The sequence below is a fragment of the Trifolium pratense genome, linkage group LG2 (assembly GCF_020283565.1).
Source record: "Trifolium pratense cultivar HEN17-A07 linkage group LG2, ARS_RC_1.1, whole genome shotgun sequence".
NCBI classification, from domain to species: domain Eukaryota; kingdom Viridiplantae; phylum Streptophyta; class Magnoliopsida; order Fabales; family Fabaceae; genus Trifolium; species Trifolium pratense.
This window is the reverse complement of record NC_060060.1, coordinates 43,279,373-43,294,499: the sequence shown is the minus strand read 5'-3', so window position 1 is coordinate 43,294,499 and position 15,127 is coordinate 43,279,373. Positions and strand designations below refer to the sequence as shown.

Below are 15,127 nucleotides of genomic sequence, written 5' to 3'. Positions count from 1 at the left end.
TTTATTCATCAACTAATAAAAACAAGTTATATATTCTTATAAAAAAAATTTATATATATGTAAAATAAAAATTGATTGCAATTAGTTATATACCACGTACAAATCTATTTATGTAGCTTATTCTCGTTGTTCGGCAAACATCCAAATTATTGAGGGATATCTATATTTATTCTTTAATGCTGTTATAATAAACATTTTAATGTCTTCAAAATTTTCAATTGAATGTTGACAATGACCGGTCATGATCCAATAATCTAGTAGTAGTATTTGTTTTTTGTGCAAGATACATCCAGGGAGAAAGGGAACTTGACTTTTGGTTCTCTTGGGAAAACAATGCCGACAACACTGACAATCAAATCTAAGTAAATTTAGATATCGGTTGAATTTGAAAGATAGTAGAGAATACTATAGATTTAGTGTATTAAACATAAATTAGTGAAAAATATGATTTAGCCCAAAATATATCAACTAATCAAATGGACCACCCCGGTTGCCATCAAATTACTTTTTTCCTCCATATTGTCGATAAAATTTACTGGAGTACTATATTATTAAAGAATATTTCTCGGTAAATTTATTGATCGAAGAAAAAGGAAAATTTGTTGATAAATACTAGTCAATCATTCAAGCTAAGTTCACCAAAACAATATTCTAATGTAAATTTATGAATTAAAATAGTCGCCTAATAAAACCAATTTAAATGCAACATTCTAAAGCTGAATCACCACAAGTAAAGAAACTTCAATGGCAACATCAAGGGTTAACATGATTTACTCAAGCATGTCATATGGAGTGTACAAAGGGGACAGGGCTAGATCCAATGAGACCAAAAAGAATATGAAGAATTTGTGCCAACGAATTCAGAGAGAAAACCTTGAGATCATTCACAAGTTCAGATCAGCATGCACATCCTCCCCTCTGCTCATTCACTGGAGCAACAGGCTCTGGAATAGGTTGAAAATATCTGCAAAGGACATTGAAATATTGAATTCAGACGTTAGTTAAACAACCATTTGTTGAAACCTCTTATCTGATAGACAGAAAAGTGACAGGAACATGGCATTTTGTAAGAAAAAATAAAGGGAAGAATTTATCTAATTATGGAATGAAATATACAACAGATATTCTAGGGTCTGCACAATGCCCTAAGACCCCTGTTTCTCAAGGGTCTTCATTCTAAAACCCTTCTCTTATTTTTAGGTGACATGTTTTATTTCTTCTAACTATGTGTGACAAACTAACTTTTTTTTTTTGCGTTAACCCTCCGATTGGGAAAGGGAGATCTGGTAATCTGGAGTTCGGCCTGGAAGTAAGTAAATTCTGCCCAAGAATTGTTCCTCCTGAACTCGGATTCTCATTCTCCCAAATTATTTATCCTAGGGAAGATCATTAACCACTTGAGCCCAATCACTTGGTTAACTAACTAACTAACTAACGGGCAATATTAGGTTCGGTTACTAACCAAAAGTTAATGGGACTACGACACGAGACCCCAAACAATCAAAATTACAAGTTTTAATGGGACAGAAAAGGATTATATCCAAAATGTGGCTGCAGAGACATCCATTCTGAAGTGCTTACTCGCACACTATCCCAGATGGGTGTCCTATGTTAACTGCATCCTTCACAAATCTAACTTTTTTCTTAAGTGGTTCAAAAAATGGGCAAGCTGCATAAAGCTCCTCGCATCTCTCTTACAATCCAATAGACACAACACTTCTTGCCAGAAAATAGTTATGCAAACATTTGGTTAGTAGCGCAAGTTCAGAATTCAGATTAAATAATAAGATGCACATTCACCATTTCCTAATTATCAAACCTAAGAACAATGCAAAAAACTACATAAATATCTTCATCTATAACTAAAATAGCATAAACAATGATTATCTGCAAGTCTAATATTTTCCTTTGGTAAAGCAAACTCAGGCAAAGAGGAAAAGTGCACAAGAAGTCATGATTTCTAGCCAGGAAGTTCTATACTCTTGCGCCTTGCCTAAGGAGCATTTTAAAAAGAAAAGATATCAAGTCGTGGTAAAACCATAAAACATCTGAAGCTAGCAGTGTATGTATAAGATATCAGAAACTACAAATAACTATGTTTGGGAGGTGCATGAAGTTGGGATTTCTTAGAGTACAGATAATGATTTTGTATGATGTATCTTGGAAAGAGAACAATATTTTCAAATAGACGCTTTCAAATGTGCTACAACTTTTTAGCGCCCTTGATGGTGATTTGGAGAAGAAAAGTACTTCTCAATCTCTCAATGTGTACTCTTTAATAGAAATGGCTACTAGTACTAAGTAAAGAACTTTTACAATTTTAAAGAGAGATTATATACTACACAGAAGTCAGTTTTCTTAGACATTGGTTACTGGTGTGTGATGCATATATTGATTCAAAATTGCAGTATCAGAAGTTTGAGTTATATTATTTATTAAAATCAAAATAATTAAATGTCAAATGTTTACTAATGGGGAGGGGATCTAGATACTATAAGAGTAACTATGAGCAGAGTTACATTGTTTATTAAAATGGATTTTGAGATGAGAGGGTTTTCTGTCTAACTTGTGGGTGGATTAGCAGGCTTAACTGTGTTGCGTACTTAAGTTAAGGATCCCTAAATAATAACAGTATCTAGCTGGTAATTAAACTCCAAGGAAAATGTCTAGGAACTAAGCAAATCTTACATGTCCTGGTCGCTCTCTTTGGCTAAAGCAGCCTTGGCAATACATAGGAATGCAGCGTCAACATTGAGGTCCTCTTTTGCAGATGTCTCAAAGTAAGGAATATTCCCTTTTGAAGTACACCAATCCTTTGCTTTCTTCTCAGAAACCTGTATAGAAGATAATTAGACTTTTGAGCAGGAGATGATCAAATTTATAAGTGCAATAGCATTGGCTTACCACTCGACTATTTCCGCCATCGATATCAATTTTGTTTCCAAGCAATGTAAATGGAAACGTCTTTGGATCAGAAGGGTTTGCCTGTGTCACAAAACATTAATCATAATCAAAGCCTATCTTCCATGGTAAAAGAAAAAGGATACCCAAAGTGACAGCTGTGTGATATTCTCAAAAAGGAACATGGATGTCCATAAAGAAATCCAAGAATGAAAAGAATGTAGAAACTTTAGGTGTCAAACTAGAGATCGAAACAAACAAACATAAAACGGTAATTAATGACCCAGAAAATTATGCATCCTCACTGAAAAAACTATACTAAGTTTGTCAGTTCAATGAACTTCAACATCTGGTGGGCTAAAATCTCTTCATACAGAAAAATTACTACCCGGAGCAGTCCAATTACATGACAAATCATGCTATGGTGTATTTGATTCAATAAGAATTTGAATGCTTTATTCACCCAAAAAAAACCCATTCTCCAGGTTATATAATTTACTTCACAGAAATCTAAAGCCAAGAAAATATAAGGACATCCAGACATGCTAAATAGCAACGAGAAGACAGAATATTAAATATAATAAAGCAAAAGCCAAAAAACTAGCATCAAACTATGATTCTTGGAATTCGTGAATGTAATAAAATGTAATAAGTATGTGTGAGTATAAGGCTCTGCTGTCTGAAAGCAATGACAGCCTCTGTTCAGTGCCGCATAGGAACCAAGGCCTTGACAGCATGTAACGTGCCACACGGCGCTGGTTAGTTTCTGATAGCTATAAACTGTCTCAGAGTTAGTTTGAGTGAGTGAGTGAAGGTTACCATCAACTTAAGTGAATGATAAGCCAAAGTACAAATACTTGTAATAAAGTACAATTTTGGAGAATCAAATCAATAAATATATGAAAACTCTCTTATCATTTTCTCTATTTTTCTTATTGTTAATACGGTATCATATCGCTCTAGTTCGAATTAATGAGGATTTTCACAGGCCATGAATTTTCAGTTGAGTGCTTGCGCAAAGAACAACAACCTTTGGTTTACACTTAAACTGACCCTTAGGCCACTAGCAAAACCTCCAGATAGAAGCTGACATGCAGATAACAAAGGGAACCTGACTAAGGCAGGCAGTGAAAGATGGAAAAAAGATACAATGGTAAATTGTGTTGCGTACCAATGGGACCCTCCTTCCGAAGCAAATGGGCCAAAACAACCAATAATGAGAAGACATGAGCGTGTCAGAACTGTGGAATGTCTGATAACTAGTCCAGTCAAATTGTGTGTAGAAGTCCAAGCTGTTCGTGAAGTGACACAATAGTATTATGGGCCGGGACCAGTTTAGCGTAGAGAGTAGGGATGCTGGAAATGGAGATTGTTCTCTGTAGTATGCTGCTGGAGGGGAAGTATTTGGTCCAGCCCATAAGAAAAAGGCATTCTTTGGTGAAATAATAATGGGCCAAGTCCATATCAAACAGTGAGCCCATGCTAGTTTAATGAGTTTATTCGTCCTTAACCTTGAGAACAAGGTAAAGGGGAAGCATTTATAGGCCCATTATTAATGCGGGATGAGGGGAGGAAATAGCGCAAACGCTTATTTAGAGGGAGGCAATTCCTGAGTGGATTTTGGGGTTGTGTAGAGGGTAACGAGCTGACCCTTCTATCAGGTTCATCTCTGTTTTCCATTTTTGTTAATTCATCTAATTCAATTTCTTTTATTGTTATCTTCTTTGATTCATTCCTAACCATTGAAATTTGTAAGAGGACGTGTCCTCTGTTTCTTTTAATACAAGAGCATTTTTCGGTGTTCTTCCCTTAGTTATTAATTAGTTCCTATCAGACACCAAACAAATATAAGCATTCTGCAGGTCCTTCTCAAAATATAAGCAAGGTAAAAACCATCTCTAATTTTAGAACTTGTATTCCCTTACTTCTGCAATAAATAATGCCAAGAAGTTTAAAATATGTATTCAGATCTAATCTAATTGTAAGCACTTAATCCTATACACATGAAGAAAAGAAGTACAACATTGCCATCATAATTTCAAAGCAGCTAATATTCAGAAGGTGTCCTACAAACCCAAGTGCACTCAAAGGAATCTATTTCTTGATAAGTATAGCCTGTAATTTGTTTTGACTTAATATTTGAAAGAGTGTAACAAAATCGTAAAAATAGAGAAGACATAGCAAACCTGTTTGAGAAACTCCTCATGCCAGTTCTCAAGTGTATCAAATGACTTCATGACATTAACATCATACACTAGAACACAGCAATCTGCCCCTCTATAAAATGCAACACCAAGACTTTGAAATCTCTCTTGCCCTGCAGTGTCCCATATCTACAACCGAGACACATAAAGCATTGAAAAACATACAATATACACGATAATAAACCTAAACACTAAAAAAAATACCGAAATACCAATGAACTAGAAAACCCACTTGTAGAGTAACGAGTCTGTCATCAATCTGCAGTTCTTTAGTGACAAAATCAGCACCAATTGTAGCTTTATATTGCTGACTAAACTTCTTGTGGACATATCTATACAAGTAGTTAATGGTCCACATATGCCATTTTCAACAAAGGAAAAAGTCGTTGAATAACCTTAAATTGATCTAAATCAAATAATCCAAAGTTTTACCAAAACATTATATTTAAAGAAACTAATCAACACGAAATGGGTTTCACCCTAATTTTGTGTCTAGCCAAATTCAATCCTAGAGAGCAATAACAATACATTTTAGAGTAGTGCTAAAAATAGTAAGGACCACAATTTCAAATAGTCATTCAGCAAGGACCACTCCTACCTACCTACATATCTCCAACAGTCATTAAGCATGCCAATTCATCGAGCATGGAAAGTAGTATTTTCCATATATTATTTCTAATTTTAAGGGTTCATAACGGATTCGTCTGCTCTGAAGTAAGACACTGTTTCAAATAAATGTCTGCAACATTGGGGTTTTGATTTCTTTGCGACTTTTGATCTCAACTCTCCATAATACTAAGATCGCAATAAACCATGACCGCCACCGAGATTTAAAACCTTGACAAGACTTGCATTCTAAAACAGTAAATTAGAGTGTTATAGTATTTCATTGAGAATTTAAATGTGTTTAACAAGTTGTAATGTCTTTGCCCTCTACGACAACTATAATTCAACATTCCAAGCGATAAGATACATAAATTTTTAATTAAAAGATACAAACCAGTTGATAATCAAATGTCTCAACTATAAGAAGCTGAAATAAAAAATAATACAAAAATATTATAGGAGGCAAAGAGTAAAGCAAGAAATATTTTCCGTATATTAATGGTTCAAAATGGATTTGGCTGCTCTGATGTGAGAGGCAAGGTTTTAGGTAAAGGTCTGCAGCTGCAACCTGTTGTGCGACATCAGGGTTTTGCAATTGAGACCGTATTTGACATCTATTCTATGCAATATCAAAGATCGCAAGGTAACCATGACCATTGACGCAATTCAAAATAGGTGAGAGGTGCATTCTAAAATAGTAAATTAAAGGGTCCTTAAAATCTCAGCTACAATTATAAATATAATTTCAATATTCTACCTACAATAGTCCTTAAGCATGTCAATTCTTTGAGTAGAACAAGTACGATTTTCCTATGTATTATATTACTTAAAATGTCTCGTAATGGATTCACTGCTCTAAAGTCAGAAACAAGGTTTCAAATAAAGTTCTGCAACTGGAATCTAAGCAACGAAATTAGGTTTTACGATTTCTCTCCGACTTCAATCTAAGCAACGACATTAAATTTTTTTATATCTCTCCGACTTTGATCGGAGCAATGACATTAGGGTTTTCGATTTCTCTCTGACTTTGATCTAAGCATTAGGGTTTTCAATTTCTCTCTAACTTTGATCTACACAACGACATTAGGATTTTCGATTTCTCTCCAACTGCGACCTAAACAACGACATTAGGTTTCGGATTTCTTCGCAACCACGATTGAGGCAGCATTTGACCACCATTCTCCGTAATATCAAAAAATCGCCACAAAATCACGACCATTACCGTGATTTAAAACTTAAGTATGGCAAGTAGTGTATTCCAATATATCACTTCAAATTTCAATGGCTCACAATGAAGGTTTCAAATAAAGGTCTAAGACTACGAACTAAGTAGCGAAATTAGGGTTTCCAATTTCTCCGACTTCAATCTAAGCAATGACATTAGGGTTTTCGATTTATCTCCAACTTCGATCTAAGTTCAAAATGAAGGTTTCAAATAAAGATCTACGACTATGATCTAAGTAGTGAAATTAGGGTTTCCGATTTCTCTCCGACTTCGATTTGAGAAACAATATTAGGGTTTTCGATTTCTCTCCGACTTCGGTCTAAGCAATGACATTAGGGTTTTCAATTTCTTTCCGACTTCGATCTAAGCACCGAGATTAGGGTTTTCGATTTCTCCACGAATTCGACCTAACAAAACAACATTATCGTTTTCGATTTCAATCGTACTTCGATCTAAGCAACGACATTAGGGTTTTTGATTTGATCCCGACCGCGATTGAGGCCGAATTCAACTGCAACTCTCCATAATATAAAAAATCGCGACGAAAATCACAACCATAACCATGATTTAAAACCTATAAGTCATAGGTTGCATTCTAAATTAGTAAATTATTAGATGATTATAGTAATTGATTAACAAATTAAACAGGTTACCAAATGAGAAATTATGAAGGATACTGATTCATCAGTGAAGTTTTTCCAACCCTAACAACAAAAGAAAGCATGAAGTTAGAAAACAGAAAGAGAAGAGATACACTAAAAAGTTTTTGTGGTTTGCGTACGTACCCACTGTCTCCAAGAACGATGACTTTGAGCAAGGTTCGTCTGCGCAACGCCATTGATTTAGGGATTGAAAATCTACTTTACTATTCTATGAGATTTTTGAAGCTGGTTTCTTTGTATTTGTAAGGGGAATTTATAGTTGCGGAATTGAATTTTTGGATCGAGATGAGAGAAAAAAATGGATAGATAGAGACGAAAGTAATTAAGCGAGGGCGCCAATTCCGATCCATTTGTTTTCGACAAATGCACTATTTTTTAAATTAAGGAAAATATTAAATGCTGTTCCGACCATAAATACGGGGCGTGCAACTTAATATCCACGTATAAAATAAAATAAGGGTCTTGTTAACATGTGCCCTTATGTCACATGTTAAGATATACCAAAATAGAAATTTAACATTTAATGATACAAGAAATTTAATGCTTCAAAAGTCAAAATGCACAAATTAACATTTAATAATTTCTATTTTTGCTTCCTTAACATGTGTCTTAAGGGCATAAGTTAACATTCTCCATAAAATAAATAGATATTTCTGAAGTGGAAGAAATAGTCACAAGAAAGGGGGGGTTTGAATTGTGACCCTTTTTTAAAAATTAATCCTGCATTCTACAAAATTGATCTCAAGTGTATACTTGGATAAATGTTAGTGAATTATAGAACAGCTTGGTCTGAGAACGTTCTTTACTATAAAATAGATTGTTCTGGGAACGTTCTCTACTGTGTGACAATTCAAATTAAATATAATGAAGTGCTTTGTGTGATGTGTGTTTACAGTAAATAAAAGAGAATAAGGAAGAGAAACAACACATAAACAATTATCCTGGTTCACCCCCTAATAGTATGGGCTACTCCAGTCCTCACGCTCCTGTGAGATTATCCAATATGAGATACTACCGATCTCAAATTACACTTCTTCCTTGATCTAGTCCAAGATCATAATCTTCCAAGCTTCACTCGCTTGATCTACCTAAGTCCTCCAGACTTTATAAGGTGTCACTCAATCAATAGTTACGTATTGACTTGAGCCAATCTTTTACAAATGATGATGGTTTGGATCTTCAAGCTTTTACAAAAACTCAAACAATTGAGAAGCTTGTTACAATGGAAAAAACTCTCAGTTCACTCAAATGATATACTGATCCTAGTATTGAGATTACAATGTTTGGAGTGAGAGAGATTTAAATAAAGAGACAAAGATGTAACCACTTAAAAATGGGTTATGTTGAAAAATGGTCTCTTGAGTTATTTGTTTTTAGAAACTCAAAGGTTGGTTTGAGAAGCAAATAAAAACACTCTAAACTCAGAAGTATGATGAGAATGTAGATCTTGAGTGTGAGTGATAAAAGAAGAGTTTCATGACTTGTAGACAAAAACAAGTGATTGATGATTTGTAGCTTCAACTCTTGCTCTTCAATGTTGCCAAAGCCTTCCTTTTATAGTTGAACCTTGAGTCTTCAGTTCCTTGGTCCCAAAGGAAGTTTTCCAACGACTAGTTGCTTCAAAATAGACAGCTCATGCATGCTGAATTGTTAAGTAGATAAGTTCTGACTGTTCTTTCTCAGAACATTCTCTCTGCTGTTCTTCATATTTTCAAACAAAAGAGCCATAATGACAGCTTGCAGTGAGTTGTAGATAGTTGTCCATTGCTTTTCCACCAAGTATAGCCGTTACAAATCATTTAAACACGTTTTGGCCAGCTGTAGATGAGTTTGCATCTTCAAATGTAAAGGACAGACATTCTCAGCATCGTTCTCAGAGTGTTCTCCAGACTGGGTAATATATGACTTTGTTCTTTTGAAGCAGATTTGATGCATGACAGAAACCAGCTGTAATATGTAGAGGAAGCAGCTGTATTGTCCTTCTTGGAACTGTTCATGATGTACTTTCCATGTACATTCTTCTTGAACAAAATAAAACACATGGGAGAATGTTCATATAATATCCTTTTGAAAGTACATGACAACTAATAGTTGAAGATGTGTTGTCCCATTCTCATTGGTCTATGTAAACATTGTCTAAACACTCTTGATACACCTGATGAGATGTTGTCTTGAGAATTTATCATGTTGCACATGCTTGATCCTTAACTATGGCCAAAGGGGAAAATCACTTTTCTCCCAAATATTCCTTGCCTTAATTGATCATAAATTGTTGTGATCTTGTGAGTTAAAACCAAGATAAAAGTGTTTCTTTGTCTTGAACAGAGTTGACTTAAAGAAATAAGTACTTTTGCTATGAAGCTCGTTCTTGGAGAGAATGAAGCATAAACTGTAGAATGTTCTCAGAGCATTCTTGAACCAACATTCAAGATTTTCTTCAAGGAGTGAGACACGTGATCTTGATCAATTAACTTGAAATCTTGCTGCTGCAAAACTTCCCACAATTCCTCTTTGATGTTTTGCACACATGGTTGCTTGCTCATTGATAATCTTTAAGATTCTTTAGTGGAGGCATGAGAGTACTCATCATTGAGAATGATTAAAACTTTTATTCCTTGTGCATAAGCTCCTTTGAAAAACTCATGGACCATCATTCTCAAACGTTGTCATCTTGAGAAACTTTAGTAAAATGATACTTTGAGTAGGTTTTGAAGATCCTCAATGAATGCATCATTCCCATTAATATTAATTGTAGTAGTAAATCCTCAAAGCATATAACTCAAAAACTCATTGTAACCCTTGTCACATAAAATCAATATATTCTTGAGTAGCTTGTGATGTAGGTTTTTCCATCCTGATTCTTCAGCTATGATCCTCAAATTCTTCCTTGATTATTCAATACTTGTTGAGATCCTTGAGTGATGAGGAAGACAATTATCCATGAAACTCACTTTCTTGCTTGATCCTTCGATGAATCTTTTTATGATTCAAAACAACAGTCTTTAAAAATCTTCTTGAAGCTTGTGATACTACTGTTGTAATTATCTGATGATACTCAAATTCTTTCATTGTTTGAGTATATAAATGCACTTGTTGACGTGAGTAGCCTCTAGCTCGTCCACTTGATAATATCTATCTTTCAACAAAAACTCAAGTGCAAACATCAGTAGATCACCATTCATAAAACTTAACATTTATTCCATAAGGTTTGTTGTCATTAAAACACTAAAATGGATTTTGCCTCAACAATCTCCCCCTTTTTGATGATGACAAACCTTTTGAATAAATTTTATGTTTTATGGATGGAAATAATAATAAATGCAAGAATGTTCATAGATATACAATTAAGCTCCCCCTAAACACATGCAAGAGTTTAATTTATATCATTCTAATTAAACTCCCCCTAAATACATGCAAGAGGTTAATTCATAACATTCTTCATTAATTAGTTTCATCTAACAATTCTCTCCCATCATATATATCTCTCCCCCTTTTGTCATCTATCAAAAAGTATTGGGAAAAATATGAAATATGAAGTGCAATGATAGGAATCAAGAGAAGAAATGTATTGCATATACAAATCATGCAATTAAGAAGTTCATTCATATATCAAACATTAAAGCACCAATCATGTATGACGATCAATAATCATTCCATTCAATATAGCAATCATAACATGAATAATGATTAAATCACACTAAAACATTTGTAATCATTTGATTTTAAAAATTGATGCTAAACACTCAATTTTTAGAAAATGTGATTTTGACCTCAATGACAATGCAAGTCAAACATTCTCAAATTTAGAGAACTCCCCCTAAGTCTTATGAGATGGACATTTTTTTAAAACATGATCATTCTTAAAATAAGGAAATGATAGACAAGACTAAAATATCTTTTGAAAATCTTCCAATGATTTTTAAAACTAGAGAGAAAATTGCGCATATGAGGAAGCTGCGAAATCAGAGTTAATTGACATCTTGTCAAAAACAAATTCTCTCTTTTTTGAATATTCTCATAAAGAAGATGATTATGTTTCAAAGCAAAATATTCAAAGAATACTTCATTGTAAAAAAAATATTTGATCACAATTCTATTTTGACAACTTAACACGCAAGTGTAGAAACAACACTTTTATGTTAATAAAAAGTCAAATATGAGTTCAAGAATACAATGTGCAAGAACTATTATTCTTAGACCAAATTCTAATTTTATGGAGAGTGGACACACAAATTATTCTCATGAAGACCAATCATATGTTCTCTTGTTAAAATCCTTCAAATAATAAATCCAACAAAAAATGGATATTAATTTAAAACCTTTGAAGGAGGATCTTTTACATAAGTCATAACAAAATCTCAATTTTTTTTTTTGAGAAGTCATGTTCAAAAAGTTCTACTTAATCATCAATTAAGCAAACTATAGGCTAATCAAGATGTGCAACAAAATTGGATTCATCCAAAGTTTTATATTGAGAAAAGTGCACATATAAAAGACTTATAGAAAAAATGTTTTTCATAAAAAAGTGCTATAAGTCAAGCTTATGGAAGACCAAAATATGACATATAATTGATTATCAAAATCATGAGTTTTTGTCATTTTTGTTCTAAATGTTTTGGTCTATCATGAAGAATAATTAAGAGACTAACTCCAAAAATTATTCATTGATCATCAAGGATAATTTTTCATTAAGTACATAACATAGCTTGCACATAAAAAATTGATTAGCACTGTAATCAATATACTTTTTAAAACATATGCCACAAGACCATAAAAAATTGAATTAAGACAAATGTTAATTCAATCGATTTTTGGCATGTTAAATTAAAACTTGATCATTGTGAAAATAGAAACAATATGACTTGATCAAATTAAACAACCCTTAACAATATTTTAATAGCAATATGAGTAGCATATTTGAAAAATAAATGCTTACAAGGATGTAAAAAGATGATATTGCAAAAAAAATGAAGTTCATGCATTTCACACTTAACATGATATTCTGAAAGAGATAATGTGTGTGCAAAAATCATGAAAAGTATATGAACAAAGAGTGCAAACCTTATTGCATTAAAGCTATTTGAAAGCACAAATATATGCAAGTCATGACAAAAAAATTGATGTACAATTTAAGCTTTAGAGTGATATACTTGAATTTCAGAAAGCATTCTAGATTTCAATATCATCCAATCAATCACATAATAACATTGCATAAAGATATTCAAACTTATTATAATGCAAATGTGATTAAATTTAAAATTTTGTGTACCTCTTTTAATAACTTCCTTCTCATGAGATTTTAATGATGAGAGCATCTTGAATTGTTTCATAATTCCACCATATGTTCATCATTATAAATAGAGGACACTTGATTGATGATGGAGGAGAAAAGATTTATCCTTTGATGCATTCTCCAATGTTGAGTAAATTCACCCTCTTAGATATTCTCTAAGAAAAATCATCTACATTGAGGAGAAAAGATTTATCCTTTGATGCATTCTCCAATGTTGAGTAAATTCACCCTCTTAGATATTCTCTAAGAAAAATCATCCTGGTAGAGTAACTTTAGGTAATAGGGATGAAGAGGATATCCTGTTTAGAACAAATTACTCATAACTCAATGTTGTAATCAGAAACATTTGGATTTCATCATTTGATTTTCCTTGAGATCGTTCTTAGAACTTTATGATCCTTCAAGAATGAGATCCACATGCTTATTCATCTTTCATTTTCTTCGAAAGAAAATTTAGTTGTCATTCCATCAATGGTGATTTTAACAAATTACTTGAGAATTCAGAACTGAAAAAGGATTCTAGAGATCCTTGGGTAGAATTCATCAATGGTGAAAAGAGTGATTGATTAACCGGTTTGGTTGTGAGAGTAAAACCTTCAAATATCATTGCATCAATTTGAGAAGAGGTTAATCCAAGACCAATGTCAATGCTTTAACTAAAATTCAATGAGGTGTCAAGATAATAAAAGCAGGACTGAGATTGGTTATCTTCAAGTAGAATTTATTTGCCTTTGACACTTGTTGCCTTTGCAGGGAGAACATTCTTAGATTGATCTGCTGGATGAAACGGAGAATTTAAGTAACTCGTCCAAGTTATTTTCTTTTCCAAATTCCTATCTCCTTTTTTGTTCCCAACCTCAGTAGTAGAGTCCTCAAGATTAATAAACTCATTTTTCATTTGATGAATATTTGAAGTCAAAGGTAGTGCAAAAGTTGACTGTTTTCTTCTTCTTGAAGTCAATCTTGTAGATATCAATAATGTTGGTGAAGATCATCCCATAAGGGAGAGTAACTTTCCTTGTTACAGACTCTGCTGCATTGATCGTATGTTGCAAGATGATGTGTGAGAGATTCAGCTTCAATCACTTAGTAAGGTGATACATGACAAACATGTCATTCTCCAAAACCTTTTCTTTGCTTTCTTTTCTAGGAAATACACAATGTTGACATATATTGTGAAACAACTTGAATTCCTTCTCGAGAGTTGATGAAGGAGATTCATTCATCTTAACACCAATTGCAAATTGAACATTTCTATGACTAAATTATTTCTTCGCAATTTCAAAACGGTGTACCAATACCATTGTTCATTCCAATGGAGAATGTTATTGTTATATCAATGGAGCTTTTAAAGGTTCCATCTTGAGGATGATGGAAAGTCAACTCTCAACTTTTTGGATGTATTTGTAAAGATGATGTTCGAATAATTTCAATCTATTGATCCATGATTTCTTGTCGTTGTTGTTCATTAACATCAACACCACTATTATATCTTCTCTTCATATCAAACTCATTAAAAGTAAAATGCATAAAGAGAGTATCCCAAAAATTGTTTTCTTTACTATGCCAAAAATAGTAATAACATCAAAAATATAAAATCATGATATGATTGAATTTTTATACTTTCAAAATGGCATGAAGTTTTACTCAAGATGCAAACATGATTCAAAAACATAACATGTAATATCTATGGTTTCTTTCAAGAGTATTTTTCAACGTTTAAAAATATTTTAGCCATTAAAACAACTCTATTTTTGTTGAAATTCTAAATCAAGAAAAATCAACTGAAATACCATTTTCTTTAAAGAAAGTTGTGAAAGAAAGTTTTTCATAATCTCCACATGATCACTACTTATAGAAAATGATTTTTGAGCTTCTAACAAATGAACCCTTTTTCAAAGAACTTAAAAAGGGTTAAAAGGCACCACTCTTATGCTCTTAAAAATATTGTCCAAGTGGATCATTGAATAAATCATTAAGAATAAAGAAGTCATAAGACTTGTAGTTTTGACAATAACAAATAAACCAATATGAAGTGGTTCAAGAGTTTTTTGGTTGAAATTGTATTTTTGAAAAAGAAGACTACTTCTTGATACAATAAATATAAGTTTACAAATTATATCATTTTCACAACCAATTTTGAAAAATATCTTATCAGACCAAATTTGAATAAATTTGCAATAGTTGTCATATTTGACAAAACTCTTTTATGCCAAAAACATTTAAAGTATGATAT

The 15,127-nt window shown here is 32.9% G+C and overlaps 1 protein-coding gene across 1 annotated transcript; it reads right to left on the bottom strand.

Annotated features, from left to right (window-relative positions):
* Positions 1-548: 548 nt before the first annotated feature.
* LOC123907774 (ras-related protein Rab7-like) lies at positions 549-7,979 on the bottom strand. The gene is made up of 7 exons (XM_045958148.1): positions 7,722-7,979; positions 7,614-7,640; positions 5,338-5,437; positions 5,088-5,234; positions 2,905-2,985; positions 2,689-2,834; positions 549-964 (listed from the first exon to the last, which is right to left on the bottom strand). Exons 1-7 carry the CDS (start codon positions 7,772-7,774, stop codon positions 898-900), a joined length of 621 nt encoding a protein of 206 aa, XP_045814104.1. The 5' UTR covers positions 7,775-7,979; the 3' UTR covers positions 549-897.
* Between the last annotated feature and the right edge of the window lie 7,148 nt (positions 7,980-15,127).